The following is a 24,591-nucleotide window of genomic DNA, read 5'->3' as shown; positions in this document are numbered from 1 at the left end:
ACACTGTGGTCCTCTTCTTATCAAGGCCTTCCTGGATCCTGTGGTCAGAGGCTCAGAAGCCAGGAGAGTATTTGTCATCTGTTTTCCCAGCTTCCCTATGGAGTGAATTTGATGTGTATTTGTGCTGTTCTAGTGGTTGTGATGCTCTTGTTCCTGTTGATGCATTTATTTCCTGATTTTTTTTTTTTGGTAATTTTTACAAAAATAATGAAAACCATTAAACTGAACAGCTGTGGTCCTTAGCCTTCCATGACAATAAATAGCTTTTGCAGCAGGGGGTTTTGATCAACCACAGAAAACTATTACAATTGTAGTCTTGTGCCGTACATATTGTATGCAACCAGAGAACCGTTTCAAGCATTGAAATTTGCCAAAACCCACAGATTTTTATTTGTAAAAAAAAAGAAGTCTTAAATGTGTTTTGCTGAATAGGGTTATCTCCCAGTTTGCTAATCTCTCTGTCCTTCCTTTAATTCTTTACACTGGGCTGAGGTGGTATGGAAGACGATTTCTCTTTCACAGAGGTGTTCCCTTTTCTGTAGTTTTTTTCCCGTCTGTCTTTTTTTTTTCCTGGCAACTGCAAGCTTATAACCTCTATACATATTCTTTGTCCTCTCCTCTGTTTGTTCCTTGTCCCCACAAGGAGTGGCAGCATTCTGGAATGTGCTGATCTCTGTCTTTAGGAAACTTTCAGTAGTTTTACCACACAGATTCATTGGCTGTAGCCTTAGTCCACATTTTCAAGGAGCTAGTGACTTAGATGCTATAACACCTGCAAGCTGCATTTGGTTTTAATTCTGGCTTAACTTCTGCGTATATGTTTACAAAATACTTAGTTTTTACTGTTAATTGTATTTAATCTGCTTTTTGTAACCTTTACCTAATTAGCTTGTGTTCGTCCATCTGTCCATTGTGATGTTTGATGGTACTAGCGAATTTCAACAGAATGTAAGGGTAAGGTAAAGCTAGAATCTCAGAGTATTAAGTTGCTTTAACAAACATACCTGAGTCTTGGCTGGCAGGGGGAGAAGGAAAAGCTGTTGCTAACATTTGTCTGGCCCTCTGGAAGCTGAGAGGTAATGTGTTGTTGGTGGTTCTCTCTGCAGCCAAAGGCCGTGATCATCTCAAAAAACCTACCCAGAAGACCAGGCAAAGTGTGTGGAGGATGTGGGTGGGAACCAAAGGTATCAGCTTTCAAATGCAGAAGGCAAACTGTAGGACAACATATTTTTTGCTTGTCTGGGGATAATTTTATTGATGTTTTGAAGATAAAATAAAACAGTAGTAGGTCTGTTGTAATGTAGATTCTTCTGTAGGGACTAGTCTGCAGCAAATCTGGTATTAGAATAAGAATTATCTTTCTTAGTGCAGAATAGTGAACTTTCAAAAGGGAAAAAAGTGCTTATTCTGGAAACTGTAATATAGTTGAAAAAAGGCAAAAGGAATTGATGGTTTCACATCATGGCTGTCTCATGTTTTTTGATGAACTATTACTTCTGAGGTATTGTTTCTTTGAAAGTTCTTGCCATGTATGTTACTGCAGAGCTGATTAGGTTGGACTGATGATGATCTCCTTGCAAATGCTTATACATTGGTATCAGAAATGCAGTTACTCTGCACATAAACATATTTTTCTAGATGGTATCTGGTATTGTTAATATTTGTGCCTTATTTTTCTTTAATATTTTGTATAAATGCTAGGGATACCAACTTCAGTAAAGTGTTTTAAGATCCTTGAAGGAAAATCACTGTAATTGTAATGCAATGGATAGTTTAGAATCAAGGAAAAATATTAAAATACTTAAGACATTACAATTGAAACTCATGAGTAGATACGGTACTGCCAAAACGGAACATCTGCATTTGAGCTATTTGGAGAGATGGTTGCACCCAGATGCCTAAAACTACCTCCTAGACATTGTAAGATGATTCGAGTTGCTTGTGCTCTTCATGGTTTAAAAACTGATACTTACCAACAAATGTTCTTTTAAAAACTGTAGATGAGATTATAAGTGGTCTTTATTCCTATTTCTTTTATACTGTTGAATAATTACCTGTGAATTGCTGTTGTAGCTCTCTTCTGATTCTTTGTATTGGACACTACCCTGTGTCCTGATGTGCCCTCTCCTTCCTGCATTTTCAGTCTCTGCAGGTTTGACAACATGGGACTAAAATGAGGGGGTTTGCCTAGAACGTAGCTCTGTCGTTGTTCTGGTTGAGCTGGTGTTAATGCCGGTACAGCTACTTCTTGCTATCAGTCTTGTGCCCCTTTCCTTTTGAATAATCAAACAGAAAAAATCCTTTTTGACTGTTCTGGGCTAACAGGGAGGCCTTCTCTCTTTTTTTTTTCTTTTTTTGGAGGACACCTTTGTCCTGTTTCCTTTCTAGCCTTCAGCTGAGTTCCTGTCCATGTCTACTCTTCATCAGTAGTGGGTGGCTGCTCCTCACATTGGAGCCCTGTGCTTTGTTGTGGGAACTGTGGATGCTTCTAGCCCCGCCGGCCAGCGGGGGAAACTCAGCCGCCCTTCCCAGGCCCTAAAGTATAAAAATTAAATGAAGTAATTATTAGAACTCTGATAAGTAGATCTAGTTACTCCAAAGTGTAAACCAGCCGAGGAGCACTTTTTTTTTGCATGTATTTGAGTTAGTTTTCTGTCTTGAACTGGTCATTCGCTGTGTGGTTAAGTGCATAATGGTGCTGATGTGGTGGGGGTGAATGAGGCCAATGGGGGACTGTCAAAACCTCCCTTTTGGTGGCAGCTAGCAACCCACTAGCTTATCTGTATCCACATTCATAGTTTCTGCCTACACTAAGCACCAGTATAACCAATTTAAATTTAAATAAATAGAGGGGACGCTTAGGCTGTAGTTTGAGCCAGTGGTGCTCATGACAGTTCAGTCTTCCTTCTTGTCCTAGTCTCATGCAGTTCCCTGTCATGGGCCGTTTATGCAGTTATATAGTGAACCGGATCAGAGAATTTATCTAGCTGAAAAATTGCCTGACAAGAAATTTATTTAGCTTTAAACCGAATTAACTTCCCCTTTCTGTTCACCACAGGGCTGCAGAGCACATCTGAATGGACAGAGGGTAAAGAGCATCACAGGGATAGGGAGAGGCAGCACTGCCGCAGTGCCAGCTTGCTTTGACTGAAGTTAGTGGACCTGAAGCACATAGTTTGGTGATGCTGTTTCCTGCCATGTCATTCAGCTGAACTGATTTGTGCTTTTTAAAAAACATGCTTAAAAGTTTCATGACAGCTTTGTGTTGTCTGTAACATAATAAATGCTTGGTGTAGTAATTGCACTGACATTCTGCAGAAAGTTAAAATGAAGGATATTTAATTATTATTTTATCTCAGTCATGAAAATCAGAGCATAGAAGCAAATCTGAGTCATAAGCTATTTCTGTTTGGTATTTGTGTTGTATTTACAGAAGGCGCTTTGTTTTCTTTCTTTTGCTGTAGAAATTCCGAATAAGAAATTTTTGAGGAGACAGACAAGTCTTTAGTTTAGATTCTCTATATTGCTCATGGTAATCCTCCGTTTCGTTATCTGATTGTCCTAGTAATATCACAGATTCAATACTGTGTAACATCACAGCATTAGTAAACTTCAAAACATGTTAAGTTGGAGATGACTAGAGAAATGTTAGTCTCTGTTGCCTTTTGATCTAGGAGTAACTGCAGATGCTCTGAAAAATAGTGTTTGAAAGCAGTAGGTAACTTAAATTCTGCTTCTTAATTTCAATACATTGCACTTTTAATTTCTTTCATTTAATCTACATTTTTTATAAGCAATTTAAAAATGAAATTATTATCACTCAAAATAACAGTGTATCTGACAGAGTTTTCATAATGTGAGCATCATAGGTGATACTATTCTGAAGCTTAATATCAACATCAAAGGGTGAATAAATAGTGTGTTTGAGGAGGAAAACCAGGTATTCGGTGTAACTGTTGAACTATACAATGTTCTGAAGAAATGTCCTTTAAAGGGTTTTTAGCTCAGAAGCTAAGAAGTAAAAAGCTGTGCTTGATAAATTCTCAACCCTTTGTTTTGAAGAAAGTGGATTTGGAAATGCAAGTTGGTTTTTTTTTAAATGGTCTGTGTTTAACTATTCAAAATCACTAGCTGTACTCAGGGTACTGCATTCTGTTTTGAGACGACTGAAAGATAACTGCAACTGTACTTAAAGCGCAGAATTCAGGCAGCAACATTTGTTCTTGTTAAGTTGAATTTCTCAATGAAAAAACTCCTAGCTTCTCCATTGAAGAGGCTTCTTAGTTTTTTTTTAAAGAACTGGAGTCTTCCACGTAGGAGTACGAATTTCAGGTTGTGCTCTAATATGTGCTGTATTTCTCAGCTTTATGACAGTGAGTAAAAAAGTGAGTTTGTACGGATAATGTACATAGAAAAATACTAGTATCCTGAAATAAAAGTAATTCTCAACCTTTGTGCAGTCTGTATGAAGACCTTCTAGTTAGTAAGGCAGAAATTAGAATGAGCTGCTAGAATTTTCTCCGTTATTTTTGGTTCATTATGCACATTGAGCAGAACAGAAATATTCAGGATAATGCTCATATTTGTATCTGAGCAATGTTAAATCTTGGACTTTCCCGCCTTTTCATCTGTGTGGTCCTTCCATGGTACTTTCTGCTGCTAGTTTGTGACAGTTTTTGTACACTAGCATATGTTATGTAAACAATGCTGTGTTATTTCTGTAGATTGACTTTCTCTGATGTATAGATAAGAATTTTTTTTCCTATTTTTTGTTTTTTTTTCATTCTTGCAGAAAGTTCTAAGCTGAGACATGTAGAAAAAGATGTTTTGATTCCACAAATAATGAGGGAGCGAGCCAAGGAGCTGTGTTCAGATAAAGTACAAGGTAAGAGTCAAATATTCATTGGGAGATCAGATGTGTTCAATTTTGTCCCCTGAATATACTCCTTGGTTGTGAAGTCAAATAGTCAGAGAATTAATACGTATGAACCGCATCTTATGTGTTCCCTGTGAAACCAGTAGTTAAGCGTATAAATCTGCCGCGTTGGCTTTGGCTCCTTGGTGATATGGGCTATTTTCCAAAATGACTTGTTCTTGAGGACTGCGGAATTTAGTGCGATTAATATAAAACTTTCCACATCTTGGTCTAGACTACGTGGTGACAGAGCAACACAAGAGTTGTTATATTCCTGCACATAATATTTGATACTTATATAAATTGAATTGTCTCATGTCAGCTTTCAGTTAGGGCCTCCCTCATTATGATAAATTTATTTAAATATTCCCAACTGTATCTTTTTCCTGTACCAATATTTTAATGATACATGCACATAAACACACACGTGTTATTAGACAGACATTGAAATAGGATGATGCAGTCCCATTCTGCATGTTTTCATTTTCTTTTAAAGAGTACTGGACAACAGCTCAAAGTTGGGTATCACCACTTGTTGTCTAGATCTGTGCTATCTAAACTTTATCGATCACGCACCCCACCAGTAAAAAATTTCTGAGCGCCCAATCCCAATATATATATATTTATTTATAAATTATATACATGCACCCCTGTACTAGTATATTATGTACATTATAAAACACAAAAATAGAAATTAAAAAAGAATGAAATAAAGATGAAATAAACAGAACTGTAAAATAATTTTAATGTTATTTACCAATGGTGCAAAACCCTTTTTGCTCTAAAAATATTACTATTAATAATATTTTTATTGAGAGATATATGATTGAATATGGTTCATCATTTTAAAAAATCTTTGTTAACACTTTGTGATACAGCAATTTGAGGGTCTGGTTCTATGTTCAGTTTATTTCAATACTTGGTTTTAATGGGTGTCATAGCTGAAAAAGATACCTCACAAAGATGTGTAGATCCCAATGGAAGAAGTGCATCGTTGCCTGCACTTGCTAAATCATGATACTCATTTTTCAGTCCCACCCACAAGTTTTGCAAAGGTTTTGCTGTAAATATGGCTGGTAAATGATCATCTTCCCTGATGTCAATCAGTTGTTCTTCCAAACTAATCAGAAGGTGTTACATGTTTATAGTTTTAACAGATGGGTTCAAAACCCACTGTAACTCTCATTTGGAAGACTTCTAAATAGGTTAGAAAATTCTGTTTCTATCCTTTTAAAGTGTACAGATATGAGAGGTTTTTATAGGTGACACACTCATATTGTGTTCAGCAACAAAACCAAACCAAAACAAACATCACATAACGAGGGGAACATATCCAAACATCTGTTTTCCAAATGCTGTCTTCATAGCACGAGTTTCTTTTGAAAAGCAGTTACTTTCTCACTGACTGTTAAAATGTCACCTTCACCTCAAAGGGACACATAAAGTGTGTTTATTTTTTGGAAATATCTGCTAGGTAGCAAACTACTCGCAGCCACCTGTCATCACCAAAAAGGTCAGCAAATTTGGAACACTTGTCCTTTTGGAAAAGAAGAGATGCGTGAAGTTTGACAACTCTTTGAAGCACTTTGACACAAGATAGCCAGCAAACCTCTGTGTGGTACAAGAGATTTTCGTGGTCCCTCCCCATCTCATTACAAAGTCTGGTAAAGATGCTACTATTTGAAGGGCTTGTTTATAAAGTTAACCACATTGATGTCATCCTGTAGCACTTTGTGCACTCCTGGCTCCAACTTCTTTGCTGCAATAGCTTGCCTATGAGTGATGCAGTGAAGGAGTTTCACGTGTGGTGCAGTGGCATCGCATGACAGGTAATTTCCAGTGCTGCCAGAAGGACTTAATACACCTTTTTTTTTTTTTTTTTTCGTTTGAATGATAGTTCAGTCGTTTTTACTTTGAACTCTGTACCTGTTGGGGAAAAAATGAAGAGGAAAAGCAGTTATAGTAATGTGGGTCATTGAAAGAGGATGTCAGTTGAAAATATTTTGAGAGCATGCTAGCTGTATAATTTTCTTTGGGGGTAGACCAGAGGGCATGTGTATGTGTTTGTTTTTCTCCTCTAAACTTTCTCTGTGTAAGATGAGGACTTTGGTTTCAGCATCTTAATTTTCTGTGGCAGCAACCAGTATTGGAGATTCTTGAGCTGTGAGTTGTGAACCATTACCTTGCAGCTTTTCCATGTTTTTCTTGCATAAATTTTAAAGCAAAATGGTATTTTTTTTTTTGGTGGTGTTAGACAAAACTATGTTTTTTTGTTGTTCTTTCTCCTGAATATAGTTCAATTGTGTATCTTGAGGAAAATGAGGTTTGTGGATGCATCTGTCTCCCCCTTATTCCTCTGTCATCTGTAAGCCAGCATTGACCAAATTGTGTGGAAGTTAGAGGTGGAAACTGAGTATTTCTGATGCAATTTTTATGATCAAATAGACAAGCAAAACCCACATTCATATCCCTATTTAAAAAAAAGTAATAGCATCAGTTCAGCTGCTCTGTTGTACACCTTTTAATCTGGGCAGGGGGAGGGGAGAGACCAAACCACAAGAAATGAAGCTGAAGCAGTTTCGTGGACAGGAGAATTTGTCGTCTCTTAAATCCATTGCTAAATTATTCCTGGGATAAATTTGTCTCATTAGTACACAGGGATAGGTGTTAATCGGAGTAAATAGGCTATGGTTTTTATGCTGTAAACAATTATAAGCTATGAACATAAGCTGTGTAATTAAGTAATCAAAACTCCTGCAATTCAGTTTGTGTGCTACACAGTGCACACATGTGCATGAAATGGTGCTGTTTACACTAAGTGGCATAGCTACTTGTTTAACTTGCTCTCAGGGGATTTTTCTGCTTTATGTTGATTTTGTTTGAACAACTCCTGTTAATACACCTTTGTTTTCTTTTGTCTTTAGGAAATTGTGGTAAATGCATTGGTAATATAAGAAATAAAGCTATTCTACAAGTATGGACCTTTACAATTTACTTGATCGTGCTAGGTTTGTATGTGTCCCTATGGGGAGCCCCTATACATTCAATAGTGCTCTGCATGAGCACAGGGGTCCATCTGTATACAGTCCGTTACCTTAGCCTGCAGCTATACCACCTAGAGCTGTGTGCTTATCAGAGCTAATAATGCAAGTAGTGACAGCCTGTCCAGCATGTGTTCAAGAGCCATCCAGGGAAAAGAAACCCCAAGGGTTAAAAAATAAATAAAAAATAAAGGTTTTGTTAACTCAAGAGGCGATCCTGCTACCTTAGCATGGTTAAATGGGTGACCCATTGCTGTGCTTGGTTGTTAGTGTACTAGAGTAGCTTGGGGATGAAATAACCATGAAAATGTGTCCATCTGATAATTTTTAAGTACAATTAAGTATTGTGTCTGGTCATATTTCATTTTACTTAGATTATTTAAATTTACTTCGAACTTATTTCAAATTGTTCCAGTACAGTTTTTGTGTGTACTGCATTTTTCTCAAGAATTTAGTACATCTCAGTTGCAGAATAATTTCGGTGTGTTTAAGATTTGCAAGCACTTTTTCAGTGAAAATGGATATATTAGTAATTTTGTCAGGAGGGTAAACATGCTTTCTGCAAAACACTAGTCAGTTTTCCATGACCATTATGTAAATATGCTTTATTGTGTTAATATACATGCACTGTATATATGTGAAACTGTGGGCTATTACAGGAGTCTCAAAAGTGTTGTAAAAAAACAAGCAAACAAAAAAACCCGACAACATTGTCATACAGGAACTTTTCGCTGTATTTGTACAAACTGTAGCATGAGTTCATCTGAAATAGTGTTCAATCCGTGTATTTCTTTATCTGTGTCCTTGGCATATAAAAATATATGCTTTCAAACTGAAGTAGCTAAAAGGAGTGTTTGTTTACCATTGTCTCATCCATTGCTTTTATGAAGTAATTTCTTAAGCAAGCTGTTTTCCTTTAAAATTATCAAGTTTTTTGCTTTAATTTCCAGTTATAAAATTTAAATTTGAGTAAACTTCTTTAAAGCAAAATCATAGCAAATTTCAGGAACCTGAAGTTAGCATTTTTCATCAGAAAGGTTATCTTATCAAAACTCCTGTGGTTTAATCTAGCTGTGCTGTGCTTTCCATGGCTCCTCTCTGCTCTGAGACTAGGGACACTCACTGAAAAAAAACCTGCAAGAGCTTTTGGTTGATCTTGATCACAGAATCACAGAATCAATCGGGTTGGAAGAGACCTCTGGGATCATCGAGTCCAACCATTGCCCTGACACCACCATGTCAACTAGACCATGGCACTAAGTGCCATGTCCAGTCTTTTCTTAAACACCTCCAGAGATGGTGACTCCACCACCTCCCTGGGCAGCCCGTTCCAATGTCTAGTGACCCTTTCTGAGAAGAAATTCTTCCTAATGTCCAACCTGAACCTCCCCTGGTGAAGCTTGAGGCTATGTCTTCTTGTCCTATCACTAGTTGCCTGGGAGAAGAGGCCAACTCCCACTTCACTACTCCCACTTCCTATCTACAGAAATGTTTGTTCCATTTCTTAAGAGCACTTATTCTTCTGTTCAGAGTTACCTATTCTGAAACTTAACTTGATGGGTTTAGGTAGAGAAGAACTGTTGAGGACAGAAATATGCAAACTTTAAGGACTATGCACTCAGTTCAGTTTGATTTTGGATTACTTGGCTTAGAAAATAAAAACAGAAACAGCTGACTGACGGGTTATGGGTTTGGACTCTGAAGAAGATGTCTTAAGTTGAGATCCCAAAAAGAAATTAGTGGATCACTGAGTCAGTCATGATATCATAGTTTTGTATTATATTTGTTGTCAATGTTTCATGTATTTGTTGTATTACAAAGCAATTCTGCACACCTTCCAAAACCTCACAATCTTTTTTTGCTGGGAGAAAAGTGATCTTGCTCCAGAGACAAGGTTTTAGTTCTACACTTTTTTCTTCTAAATTTTGTTGTCTGCTACTGATACATGGTCTGGGTTTGGGCCTTTCAAGGTCACCAAGAGTAACTTGCAGATATCTTCTGTAATTGTGACTCATTTGTAAGGCTCCTTGGTTCATGTAGGAGACTGAGCAGTACACTTTTCAGGTTGAATACAAGGATAGATAGTTCAAATCAGCCTGGTTCTGCCACTAGGAAGGCAGCGAAGTAAGGGAAACAATTTGGATGACCGAAGACCTGATCCTGCCTGTGACTCTGCAAATAAGAATGTGGCCATTTCTTATTTGAAGCTTGTTGTGGGGGATATCCATTTGGCCAAGATGACAAGTTGTTCTGTCTGTCTTTTTTTTTAATGAGAGGGAGACAAAAGGGGGATGTTACCAGCTGTGCTGAGTTGAAGACCTTCCCTGCAGAAAACTGTTATGTTGGTTCTGTTGTTTGTAGGAACTGTGTAATTAAGGCAACTGGATTCACATTGCTGAAAAAACTCTTGATACTTGGCAAGGCTTTAAAAAATGGTTTAGGAAGTGTGGCTGGAAAAGGACATTTCCCAGCAGCCACCCTCCTCGCATTCTTCAGTTTTCCCATTAGCCCTCTCCTCCTCAGGGCTCATGTTGATACTTAGTGAAAATGATAGGATGCAACACTACTGCAGGCTTCTCTACAGTAGAGCATGACCAGTGTCAACCAGAGTTTTGATAATGTGTGGTTACTCAACAGTCCTGTCACTGACATTATCTCTGTCCCCGTAGGGGCCACCTGCTCTAGACCATGACCCTTACACCTGACACATCAAGGCCCATAAAACCAAAGAAATTTCTGATTGAACTACATGTGATGATGCACATTTAAATTCCTGAGTACACCTTTAGATATTCCTTCTTCAAAAAAAAGTCTCGTTATATATACTTTCTTAACAGAAATGCGGATAAAGAAATGTGTGAAATACCTAGCAAATTTCAGCTTGACGTTACTCTGTGGTGTTGCTCACTTTCCTTTGTATTGCAGGCCAAGTCCTGTGAATTGATGCAAACCCTTGCTGAATGCTGGGGGGGATTACCCTGTTGGTACCTACAGTCATGGTTCTGAGGTTGACACTGGAAGATGCTAAGACTGGTAGTAGTGGGAAATTACATGGCAGCTCACATTTAAAGATTTTGATGAGTCTTATTTTCTTGAAGCAAATTAAAACTAAAATCACCATTTATAACTGAACTTTGCTCATCTCCTTTGCCTCACTGTGAAAATATAGTCCTTATAATTTTTTTTAAATTTACCTATTTTAGGAGTATCTGGGAGTACAGTGATCTTCTAATTGACCAAAGCAAAAAGATCAAGTAACTGATAAAAATCAATGAGTTAACATGACAGCTCCTGGTAACTTTTTTTTAATTGAGCTGCTGTGACCACAAATTGCTTACACGTGCTTGTGTACATACTGTTCAGAGTTTGATGGAAAGCCTGAGAGGTTACGTGGGAGGAATCATGGATTTTATGACTGGAATAGCCTTCTCTTATGAGGATGAAAAAAGAATGCTGCCTTATTACCTGCAACTCTGTTTTCTTGAACGGAAGGTTAATATAATTTGAGAACATAGGTTCAATCCAGCACAAAACTGCAGGTGGAGAAGGGAGAAAAATGTTATCCTCTGTTGCTGTATTTATTATCTGAATATTAAAATACATTATAGTCATATTGTGTGTGACCCCATGACCCTATATGAAGCTGTTGAGATTGCTGTTGTACATGTTGTGCAGTTGTCAGTTATTTAAGTTATTTTAGATGTTTTGATAGCGTACAGCTATGCTTAGTACTGGTAATAAATTACTAGGTGTTTTTCCCTGGTTAGCGTTTCTTGAGAGTAAGATGCCGAGTTTTTATATGATGTTTTTATTTGCGCACAATAGCTTTTATTTTGGAAAAATGATTCGGCTCTCTATATTTCCAATGAACATTTACTCTCATCACATTTAACTATGTGAATTAATACAACCTCTAGAGGGATTATGGTATATTGAGCTTTGTTCCAACAAACTGGGCAGAGAGAACAGCTATATGTAAATTACAGTTTGAAGAAATGAGATCGTAGATCTCATGGTCTTTTTTTAATGATACAGCATTAACTGCCCTAAGCTAATTTAAGGGATTTTATAGAAAAGAAATATGAGAGCGTATTGTGTTGCTTGGTGGTGGAAATTTAAGTGTTCTAACTAGTGTTCAGACTTTGAAGAAAATGTTTGGGGAGGGAACTTACCCTATTTGATTATTTTTTTTTTTCTTCCCCCCTCCATGTCATTTCAACCCAGCTGATGACAAGAAGTGGGTCAGACTGCTAGCTTTACCACTGCAACTTAGTTGTGTGGGGTTTTTTTATTTTTTTTTTTATTAGCGAATGGAACAGCTTTTACAGGGACAAAGAGAAATGAAATCACTTTCAATGAAAGAAAGAGGCCTCATTATAGCCACCAACAGCAGTTATTGACAGCTACACTTCCTATTAACAAGGAGCATTTAAGAGTTTGGCTGTTGGATCTTTGGACTTGATCTAATTTGCTAGCATTAATTAGTTTCTTTTGAGCACAGACACTTGGTGCTCACAGCTATAGATTTGGGGGACTAATTAGGACAGAAAATTGAACAGAATGGGGTAAGGCATTAACCTTCAACCATTACCAGCTGGGGCTCTGATAAAGACCACAGAGTCCAAATGCTCCTATTCATGCAAAGAGTACTCTAATGAATATCAATTTCAGCCAGGTTGCTGTATCCTACAAGCACTGTCTTCATTTTGATTCTCTTACCTGGTAGAGATCTTTATGTATAGATATTAAAGTGATACTGGTAGTTCAGAACTCATAGATAACAACCTTGATAGGTTACCTATGTTTTGTCCAGTCTTTCGATTTGGTTTTCTCAAGTTAGAGGTTTTATTGGTTTCCGGTTAAGATCCTGAATTTCAAATTGTTTTCCCTGCCCAGCATAAATATATTAACATAGCATAGATTAATTACATGATGTTAACAAACAGCAGTTTAAGTACATGGTAGTAATATCTATGATGAGAGCACTGACCAAGCTAACTACTGAAGGCTGAACAACAGGATTGCTTCTTTTGCAGCTTTTACGATGAGATACAATTATTATATTGTGGTGTTAAGTTGGTGATCCGGTTTTAGGAGAAAAACTGTTCTTCCAGACTCTGGAATGATAGTGTTTTAACATCTGCAGAATGGAAGGACTTTAGCTGTACAGAAAGGAAGGAGGAAAACAATTCCCTTCTGGCCTTTTGTACCACTTCTTGGATTATTGGAAGTGTTGGACTTGAAATTGAGATCCAAGATCATCAGTTATTTCTACCTGTTAGTCATATCACTACTCCCTGACAAACTCCCCATCAAATCTGGATCATTGCTTCTCCTTCATATGACTTCTGTACCTGGAAATTCCTTGCCCAGTGATGAGAAAAGTGTAAAAGTCTCTTCTTTGCCATCTTTTCTTCAAACTTGTTTCTGTCAGGAAGGATGCTAGCATTAGTGTATATCCTGTGAGTTTTGAAGAATTGAATCTGTTTGAGTTATGACTGGTGTTTACCTCTTTGAGGCTAAGATTGCCTTTTATGCGCTCTAATTATTTCCAGTTCTCCACTGGTAAACTCTATACTGTTAGGTTGAACAGCTGGTTCCATGTCTTAGGGTCCTTGTGAGGTTATTTCGGCACAAGCTGTGAAAATAGAGAAATACAAACTTGCCTGTAGCTACTTATCTTCGGGTGTTTTTAGATCAGTCTTTAGAGAACCGCTTTTGCTGACTGTGAGGTGAGTGACCATAGGGCAGCAGCCAGTGGATAGAGGAGACACAATCAAGTTCTCCTCCCAACAAAAGTGGGAGGCTAAGGTGGTTGTTGTTGCAGCCTCTTGCTAATACCAGGTTTGTATCTTCCTAGATGTTATATACGGTATTTGCTGATTCTCATAGTTTTCTTTCCCAGTTGACATGTTTTGATTCTTCTGTGTCAGTCATTCTTACTACCAGCAAGTGAGGGCATACTTGGGATTCTGTAGGGGGTTTTGTATCCATTCATTGATGGTGGTGATAACCTACAGATACCGTAGCTTATGTATTAGAGTATTAAAGTATTGTATTAGTGTGGCATAGCTGCACATAGCAATTCATTGTTAAAGGCAGTACATGTGACTTATGGTAACTTATTTTAACTGCATGTCCTTAATGATGTATTAAGTAGTTGCTTTGCAGTTTCGGATTATAAACCCATCTTAGATACTACATTTAACAGTAGCACAGAACTTTGTGTAATTAAATCTAATACTTTTAAGAGGTCATGCTATATTCCCGTTGTATGTGTATAAATATTTATACCGTATATAAATTATGTATATTACCCTGGAGTTACTTTCACACAGAAAATAGGTTATTTTTCAACTGTTGAAGTCAGAATGTGTTGTGTAGATACCATTAGGTTCAGCAGTGGAAAATAGAACTTAGTTTGGTCAAAAAGCAGCTACTGTGTATTCAGAAATAGAATAAATAGTGAGCTTTCAGGTAGCCTACAAGCAGTGCATTGACCTTGTAAAGAATGTACGATATTCAAGGTAAGGTAATAGGGGAAAACTTTTGTCCACCATTCTTTAGAAAACGCATGAAGTTGGCAGGTGTATTTGCCAAAGAAAATTGCTCATCCAAAACACAAAAATTGAAATTATTAGTTGCAGTTGAGCTAAACGGGAATCAGAATAGAAGTTGCAGCTTCATCTAATACGCTTTGATTTTATGAGGCAGTGCATTATGAGAGTTGTGGGTTTGATCTCCATTATTTCCTGTAGACTGGAGAGCTACACCTGTTGTACGTATCTTTACGTGGAATATTACGAGTCGGCAGAGCCAGCCAAAAAAAAGGGTAGGAATCACAGGCCTTATCAGGCAATAGAGGAATGCAAGTTAAAGTTGAAATACAGTTTGGCAAACAAACACTTTCAAAAAGATGTGGTGGTGTAAGTATTCCTCCTGCTTTTTGGTGTTCTGGAAATACCAGAGTGTGTTTAAAGAAATCTCAAATTTTCATGCTGTTTTGGGATGAAAACATTTTAAACTTCTTTTTCCATGTGGAACAGTAGTTCTAAAGATTGCTTAGCTTCAGTTGAGTGAGTTGTCCTTCTGGCACTTGTTCTTTGATATAGAAGTTAATGGATCCTGTGGTAACAACACTGACAATGCATAACTTTTTTTTTAAAGTAGAAACAATGTTGCCTGTTGCTGAGTAAAACCACATTCATGTACATTATTGTTCAGGTCCTTTTAATAACAGCAAAATCCCCCTCTCCCCACCCCCAAATTTAGTTTTGTTGCTATTGTAATTGTTTTCCAGTAGTCATCTCTGTGGTGCTGCATAGGAAAAGAGCAGGGGGATCTGTGCTCTGAAGAGTGTTCTACTTACAGGTCTGATGCTTGAGAAGGGAGTAAAGGCTACAGTAATAAAAGGTCATAGAACACTTTTGTTCTGTCGCCATCCCTCTGAATTTTATTTTTAACAGTTTATCACCCTCAAAAATAAGAAAAAAGGAACCCTGAAGAAAAGAGCGTCTGGAACATGTGCTGCCTAATATCAGGATAGATACCTTTACGTGAAGTGTAAGCATATGACAGAAGGTGAGAAGTATTTTGCATGAGGAATCAAGAGCTGCAGAGCTGTTCAGAGGATGTGAAAGGGGATGGGCAAGGAATACTAGAGCTGTACAGTGTACCATCCACTGAAGGTATGGATGAGGCTTTAAATTTATGATCAGAGAGCAAGAAAAAGAATTTAGCTGCTGTGTTCTAGATTTGAGAAGGATACTAGTAAAGGATTTGAAAGGAATCATGTAAGGGATGGAAGGTAATCATTCTGATGGGATAATGAGTAGGAAAGGAACTTACATTAGGCATGGTGAAGAAGATAGTATAGAAGAGCAGTGCATTAAAATTTCGTTTGGATGGAGTGAACAGATTCTTCTCTTGATATCCACTGTATTGGGAAGGAATTGAAATAGTTATAGGGAATTTTGGACTTTTAATGATGGTATTACGGGATCTGCCTTCTTACCTTTTAACTAAAATGAACTTAAAGAAAGGTTTCTTTAAGTCTGAAATGCCTTTTTTCACTTCTAGTGCTCAAGTTCAGGATTTCCTTGTATGCATTTTATCACATATAATGTCTTACACTTTGTAGCCTTCTTTCTTCCTGTCTGTGATCCAAAATCTCTCAAGGAAGTATCTAGTCGTTCTTCTTTTTCCTCCTCTTCAATATAAACTAAATATGCCCTCCACGCCTCCAGATCAACAACATATTTTAAGGATATTTAAATAGTCCTTTTTGAAACACTAAATCATACAGTCTGCTTATGCACATAAATTCATCATTACACTTGCATACCAGGCTTGATACAGGTCTTGCTTTGTTTCTTGGTGACAGAAACATCCTATACAGTTTGCTGTAATGAAGTTGGTAAAAAAGCACTGCAAAGGTGTGGCTTGAGCTGTAATCTCACCTGCGGCTGTAGACTGTCAATCTAACCTTTTAAAAGTCATTTTAGAGAGACACAGCTTAATGTTGGCAAAAAGGACCTCTGAATGCTATTGTTTAATATGTGGGAAATGTATAGGAAGTGTATAATGTGGAAGAGCATTGGAGAGAGTTGAAAGCAGGACTTCTTGATGCAATCTAGACTGGTCAAGCTGTGCTTTAATAGCATTAGCTTCAATTCTGTAAAGAGACAGTCAAACCTGAGTGCTCTAGAAAATTACCTCTCCATCAGAGGGCACGTTTGTCAAGCATAAGAGGAATGCAGGGCCGTAAGGGACTTCTAAAATACACTTTGGGCCATCATCTTCTCTTGTGGTTATATCTAGTATGCCTGTGTTTGTCCTGTAATCTGATTAGTGCTGCAGCTTCTATAGGCAGGCTGTTCCAATGCTTAGTTATTTTTTACTGTTCAAAGAATGGTTTTTAGTTTTCTAAATTTTTTTTGTTAATGTCTAAACCAACTTTTCTTTGTATATCAAGCTATTTATGTTCTCAGACATTGTACAGGTTCCTGGTAGTGCTCTGAATAAAACCAGCACTTTGTATGGAAGAAATAGGACAATCCATTTTATCTAAAAAAAAGGGGAAAAGGAAAAGGGAAAACAAAAAGGCTCGTTCAGTAACCATCCCGGAAAACTTGTTTCTACTGCTGAGTCCCTGAGATTGCTAAGGAAAGGTGTTGGACCCTGAGATTCCAGAGTTGTTTCCAGGAGCATGGCAAATTTAAAACTGTCCTGGTTTTGTGGGGATAAAATTTATAGAATCAATTTTCTGTTGCATTTTGTTTCAGTTTGTGGCCAGCCATGGTGTGGTGATCAAGGCCATTAGCAGTGAAAGCCAGGGCAGCTGACCCAGGCTGGCCCACAGGTTTATTCTGTAATATTAACGTCAGGTTCACTATAAATGTTAAAGCTTGCTCTCTTCTCACTCTTTCTTACCTCTTCTCCATGGTTGTGATTCCTGGAGGAACTTGCCACTGCTCTATGGGCTGAGTATAACTTTGTGTCTTTTGTATTAGTATTGATATTGGTTTTCTTATTTTATTAAATATGTTCAAATTTCAACTCACAAGTCTCTCTCCTTTTCTGAATTCCTTTTCTCAGCTGGGAAGGGGTCTTGGGTGATAGAACAACTGGTTATTGTTTAGCCCTGGGTGTGGGCTAAACAGAGACAAAAACAAAAAACCCTTAATGTCACTACATAAAAAATGACTTTTACATTTACAGGGAGAACTACTGCTTTCAGGTTGAAGAAAATTATGTATAGTAAACAAGAGTGACCACAGTCTGCAACTTCAAATATAATACTTTGTTGCCCATTACTTTTTTTTCTGCCTTTGGGGTGGTAATTTTCTCCAGTGAATCTTTCAGCCCAGACAAAATAGTTCATAAGGCCAATGATGAAAAGTACTCTTTATTTTTTCTGCTGTAAATAATCTTTGTCATTCCTCACCTGTCCTGATTTCCTCCTCTTGTTTCTTTGCTTTGTGTTTTCTGAGTGTTTTTTTTAATTCTCCTTTTTAATGTATATAAACTCTCCAACTTACAGTGTGGCTTCTGTTCATTGTTTAAGAAGCATAACAAACGTATAGTCTAAACATTGCTGAGGAAATTGAGCTCCTAAATATGGAAACCCCATGTGTTAGAGGTTTTGCACAACCATTAATTTGTCCATGATACCCATCCTGGGTATGGCTATAGAATAGTAACCTGGAGAAGATCGTGCCTAGCTTTGTGTGTCATCCCATTTCCTACCCCAACAATGCAGCTTGCACAATGTTTGGGTGTGCAGGAAATGTCCCTTCTGTTTCTTTCCAGATTGCAGAGCCACCTCAGTGAGGGATGTATTTGAAAGCAAAAGTCAACACGGTTGAAGAAATACAGCATGCTGAGTGAGAGCCAGTACAGCAGGGCAAGCACGTAGATTGTCAGGGATTCAAATGAGCATATTCCTTCTGCCTGCTGGGAAGTTCAGGATAAAATTCTGCCAGGCCATGATGTTTACATTCTTATATTATTTTAAGGCACTGTTCTGTGTTATTACCTTAACGTAGGCTTTGGCATGTATCTAGTTAATGAACAGAAGCTCACCATTGCTTTCCATAGAATATGGAAAAGAAGAATATGAAAGAATATATACTGTTTGGGGTTATATAACCAAAGATTTAATTGCTAATTAATTAGTAATTAACTAACTAATTAGTCTTTAACAGGGTACTAACAGAGCTCAGAGCTTCTGTGGTGTCTGACTTCTATCCAATGTCCTATGTTTAAAATATATTATCTATGTCTAATGATGCTTCATCACTGTTAATAGTACTAATGGTTCTTCAGCTTTCTCTTTGTAATAGAGGTGTCTCATCTTGTACTTTTGAAAACTATTCCTGATTTAACTAGTTGGAAAATAAAAAGCATATACATGTATATGTGATGGATTTTTTTATTTTATACATTTAAAACAGCTTGAGAAAGTTTTCAGTCCTTTGTGGGGAGTGAGAATGGTGTGGAAAAGAATCCTTTTGCTTCAGCAAGTCTGTTGTGTAAGTTCATTTTGATATGCTTCATCTGTTGAGTAACTATGAAACTTCAGCAGTTTTAAAACAGAATATTGTTTGGGGAATCTGTCCTCTTCACTCTGCCATCAGATTGATGTAAATACTAGTTATTGACTGTGCAGCGAATACTTATGTAAACTATGACCCCAAAAATTAATTTTTGCACTTCTGTAGAAGGAAGGTATTTGACAGAGTTGGGAACTTTTGCTTTAGCTGCATTCTAAAGTGGGCCCCTCACTTCAAGAAAGACGTTGAGGTGTTGGAGCGAGTCCAGAGGAGGGCAACCAAGCTGGTGAAGGGTCTGGAGGGTCTGACCTACGAGGAACGGCTGAGGGAGCTGGGGTTGTTTAGCCTGGAGAAGAGGAGGCTCAGAGGTGACCTTATTGCAGCCTACAACTACCTGAAGGGAGGTTCTAGTGAAGTGGGAGTCGGCCTCTTCTCCCAGGCAACTAGCGAGAGGACAAGAGGACACAGCCTAGAGCTTCGCCAGGGGAGGTTCAGGTTGGACATTAGGAAGAATTTCTTCTCAGAAAGGGTTATTAGCCATTGGAATGGGCTGCCCAGGGAGGTGGTGGAGTCACCATCTTTGGATGTGTTTAAGAAAAGACTGGACATGGCACTTAGTGCCATGGTCTAGTTGACAGGGTGGTGTCAGGGCAACGGTTGGACTTGATGATCACAGAGGTCTCTTCCAACCTGATTGATTCTGTGTGATTCTCCCAACAGAATAGTAACTCAGATGAAGAGTTCTGGTCTCATCTTTTTCTCTTCTCTTCTTGCAATTTAAATATCAATTCAGGAAAACATAGCATGTGATTAGGTTTTGGTTTTTTTTTGACTAAGTTAAATATGCTAGTTTCATTCTCTTCTAGGTAACTACTTACATATTCAAATATGCATTTATGTACCTGAATTTAATTAGTTTCTTATTACTGCTATTGTTAATGAAAGGTAGGATTCCACGTTGGATTTTTAAATGAAGAAATATATTATTGTCTCTGGAAAACTGCTGGATTGGCATGACTACAGAATGAAGTTCTCTTCTAAATGATAATGAGTTGCACTTAGGAAACATTTCACAAGCAATTCTATTAGTGCAGCCTAATTTTGATCTCATGGTCTTACCCAAGGTTTGTAGTTCACAGAAGTATTTTAGCTCTGAGGCATAAGCAGTGGTCTCAGTGCAGTGCTGTTTGTTCCAGACCTGATGTTACTTACCTCCATTGCCCTAGTGTTTGAGTTGCAATGACATGACTCGCCTGAAAGCCACTCTAACAAGGAGGAGAAAGAAACACCTCTGTGAATGTGTTAAAAGTACTTAAAGGTAATTTAGCGTTTGCATTACCGTATTTCAGGCCCACCTAGATACATTTCAAGTAAAGGGTAAATTCTAACAGTGACTATAACTGCTTTATGTGAAGTGGGTGGAATTCCCTAGTTTCTAATGTAATACAGTGTCCTGGTTTGGCCCAAACCAGGCCAATTAGTCTTAGAGAAACCAAGGTCACTGCTAAATTCCTCACTGCTTACGAGTGAAGAGCCGAAGGGGGGTCGCACCTGCAGGGAGGAGCAGACAGGGCAGGTGACCCAAGATTGACCAACGAGGTATTCCATCCCATACACGTCATTCTTACTTTCCTATTTATCACTAACCCACTGCCTCCTGGAGGTGGGGCCCAGGAGGGAGGGGCCCTCCTGTCTCCCACTGATTGGTACCAGCTTTGCCAATTCTCCAGTTAAAAGCCTGCAGCTGTGATGGCAGGGGGAGCTACTGCATTTTCCCCTCTGCCCGTGCTGGGGGGAGCAACTCTGCCTGAGGAGGATTTCTAAGCTCTCAATCTTGGTTTTGTATATATTTGTATATATTTGATTATTTCTATTATTATTATTATACTCTTTTTCATTATTATAGTTTATTAAAACTGTTTTAATTTTCCAACCCGTAAGTCTCTCTCCCTTTTCCCTTTCCCTTCGGGTGGGGGGTTGGGGGGAGGGTTAACAGAGAGCATCTGCCACAGGTTTAATAGCCAGCCCAGCTTTAAACCGTGACATACAGTCAATGTCTTCAGTTCGATTGCAAGGTTGGTATACTAAAGTTTAGGTCCTGCCATGTGCTATGGGCATCCATATAAAGAGATACAGTAATACTCAGTCTTGTGTGTGGCCAAACACTAACTGATTGCACAATAACTTTTTACTTGGGCAGGTTTTGTACTAACAGTTCTCCAGTGCTTAGGTCTCCAAGCCTTGATTGAACTTGTGGCAAAAAGTCAGAATGATCACTTAAAGCTTGTTATATTTTGGGCAATCAGAGGGGATTAATCTGAATTAGAAACAGTGCGTAGCCCTCCTCTTCTCCTTTCTGCAGTCTTTCAAAGCTCCAGTGGGGCAGCAGTTACTTCATACTGTTCTGCAGTGTTCAGAGAAGAGACCCTTGTGAGTGGAGCACGAGACTTGTGTCAGCTCCTTGAACTCCCCCTTTATGATTTTTTTATTAAGTTGTGTAGGATGGGAGAGATTTCATCCCAGTTTGAGTAATCCGAAAGTTATTATTAGTCTAAACCAGTCATTCTGTTGAAATCTCTTTGGTGGGACCTAACTGCATTCTGGAAGTCCCGTGTGTGCTGTCTCTCCCTGTTTTGCGTCAAGGTGACAAGAAGGAGAGCAAGGTGCTTCCAGAATCAGCATTAGGTGAGACATGTAAATTTTAAGTGGCTAAAATTAGGTAAATTCCACCGGTAGTCATTTTTAATCTCTGTTCACACATGTAAATGAGGATAAGACCATACATGAAAGAGAACTTCCATGGTCAGTGCATATGTGGTATTGGCATTGGTATGCGTAAAGCAAGGATAGCTCTGCTATGAATTTTTGTCAGGGTATTTGATCTCCTGCAAAAGGCGTGTAGAAAACCCTTGGGCTTTTTGAGCATTTGCTAAGGATTCCTTTGAGTTGGTTTATTTTCCTCCCCATCTCAGGTTGCTTCCACATCGTGTGGGAGTCCCATTGATTTGTTAGCGTCTCCTCTAATGTTAAATATTGGTGTGTGTGCAGCTTCTGTGCAGTTGTGGACTGGCAGGATAGTAAGTGCCTGTCAGCTCCTACCAAGATTTGGTGGAAAGCAGGGGAAAGGCAGTTGATGCCTGCTGCTTCATTACAAACAAGGCTCAAGCTGGACACAGGAGTTACCAATTTTAAAACTTGGGGAGAACACACAATGAAGGTTTTTGACTTTTATGGCCCCAATTACTTGCCTTTTTTTTTTCTTTCACCACTAGCAGCAGATCCAGACTCTAGTTGAAGACTGAAGAATAAATGAAAGTATTTTCCAGAACGAGAGTAATTTGACATCTTATTTCCTGGTTTACCACTTTTTGTCCTTGAATACTTATGATATATAAGGCTGAAATCATAGTATGTAGGGGAAAACAGGCAAATGATCCCAACAGTATAAACTTAAATTCATAAATCTGAGACTTGCAACCAGCCTTGCTGTACAAGAAAACAGATGCTATGCAATAAATTAATACTAAGCTGAATAATAAACAAGATGTATTGTTAAAGGTCTTTAATGCAAAGGAACTGATTTCAGACTTTCATATGCTTGTTTTCTGTCTTTGTTTAAATGAGGCCCTTGCATATGTTTTCTTTATTGTTCTCTTTTGCACACATTTGAGCTTTGTTGGGTTGAGGACTCAGTCTCTGGTTGGGCAGTGGTGATTAACTTACACTAAATAGGCAGCAGTAATGTGATTGGAGAATGAAAAGGATTCATTTCTTTTAAATGAGAGGAAAAAAAAACAAGGTTGAAGGAAATAGTTTACATAATCTGTAAACTAGTTAAGGAGCTGAATATTTATGCAGGTTGAAATTGAAGCTTAGTTGCCCTCTAGGGGTTTTACATTAATACAGCATATGCTAGCTTTTGGGTGTTCTTTTTTTTCTTTCAGAATAAAGGTGAGAGAAGTCTTTGGAAAAACTTAAATACTGACAAATCTGTGGTGATGGAGGCATGTGTACATCTGCATTCAGTGAGTAGAGCTCATTTAGTTTAGAATGCAGAAAATACGGAAAAGATTTTTAGCCAGATTATGATCTTGTCATTTCAGTGTATCAATGGAGAAGGTACTCACAGTCATCTAGTCATAGCACTGAGAGGTCCCAACCGGCAAAGGTCCTTACGGAGAAGTCAGGATACACCCCAAAGAGCTTTCAGACCTAAGTAGACATGGAAGACAAAAGGTTACGCAGGGATGTAATGGTGGTGCTGACAAGGCCACGGTAATGGCAGCATTAAGACCCTCAGTTCCTGCTTGTGTCCTAGCTGCTCAGCACTGCTTGAATTCTTAGTGTCCCCAGCTGCCACTGGCTCATGCACAGGGGTCTTCTGTCACATCTTGCCTTACAGTAGCTTGACCCCTGTTTATGGATCCTGTGACTGAACTTGTTAGAAACTTCTGTTCCCCTTTTCTGTTTTCACTGCTATGGACTTTTTCTCCTTTCTTAGAGAGCAGTTGACAAAAATTGAGTAGTTCTTGTTGGTTTGGGTAGCATGTGATATTTCATAGGAAGTATCCTCATGCCATGGGAAGAAGTGTGACTAAAATGGCTTCTAAACTAAAGCCACATACATATTTCTGCTCGTCTAAACTTTTAATGGCTCCTTTGCCAGTTTTTGTAGCAGATGCATTGCTAATATTTGTTTGAAGAATTCCTAAATAAATTCTTTAAAGTGCAGTTGTTTTTCTAAATATGGAAACCACATTTATGTGATTATTTTTGCTGTTTCTTTTGTAACAGTGTTCAGACTCTTATTACTCTAAAATCTTTTTGCATCAGAAACAAGATACTTGGAGCAGGCAGAACAGATGCAGTTAAACAAGCACCTCCTGCCACACTCGAGCACATGTGTGCATATAGCTTGCGGAACACAGTGTAGTCAACTGTCAGAAGTTAGAGCACTGTCCCGGAGGCTTCATTATACCAAACTAACTCTGAGTTAGTGCCAGTAAAGTCTATGGTGTTACACAGATTTTTATGCCATTTGCCCATTAAGCCTTACACTGAAGAACAATTCCTCTTTTTTGAGGGACTTGCATAGCTGACAAAGAGTTCCGGGTGCATTTTGTTTTGCTTTGTGGATTTGTCAAAGGCTTGTTTGTAAATCCTCTGTCTGCAAGTATTTCATTTTACTGTCTTCAAAATTATAACTTTTGCTATGGAGAAATGGCTTCTTCTCTTAATTTCTGTATAGAATCAGGTCTGTTATTACAACCCCTTATACACATATAATGCTTTGGCCTGGTACTGTTCGGTTCTGACAGCCAGTAGCATCACAGAAGCATCTGCTTGGTTGTACCTGCTGTTTGCTTGGGCATGACATCATGGCTTCAACCTGGTGCTTCCTTGTCAAAATCAGTGACTTTATCAGCTCTATGTCATCAGTTCTGCCTTCTCCTGCTCTCTGATGCTTGATGGTCATGCCCAGTCTGCCTGGGCATTAAATGATTCCTGGAAGCTGTGCATCTAACCAAAAGACATGGTAGGTCAGAGGGGAGGGTGAGTGGTTGTTTTTAGGATTTCCCCC

The 24,591-nt window shown here is 38.4% G+C and overlaps 1 protein-coding gene across 1 annotated transcript in view; it reads left to right on the top strand.

The window, feature by feature from the left end:
- The window catches only part of CMC1 (C-X9-C motif containing 1), a 45,776-nt gene that overhangs the window by 7,080 nt on the left and 14,105 nt on the right, over positions 1-24,591 (top strand). The window contains exon 2 of the mRNA XM_068405102.1: positions 4,793-4,885. Coding sequence (XP_068261203.1) covers positions 4,793-4,885 — 93 coding nt within the window. The remainder of the gene's footprint in view (positions 1-4,792; positions 4,886-24,591) is intronic.

The sequence above is a fragment of the Nyctibius grandis genome, chromosome 7 (genome assembly GCF_013368605.1).
Source record: "Nyctibius grandis isolate bNycGra1 chromosome 7, bNycGra1.pri, whole genome shotgun sequence".
Lineage (NCBI taxonomy): Eukaryota > Metazoa > Chordata > Aves > Nyctibiiformes > Nyctibiidae > Nyctibius > Nyctibius grandis.
The sequence above is the reverse complement of the archived record's forward strand: the minus strand, read 5'-3'. Positions and strand labels throughout refer to the sequence as shown.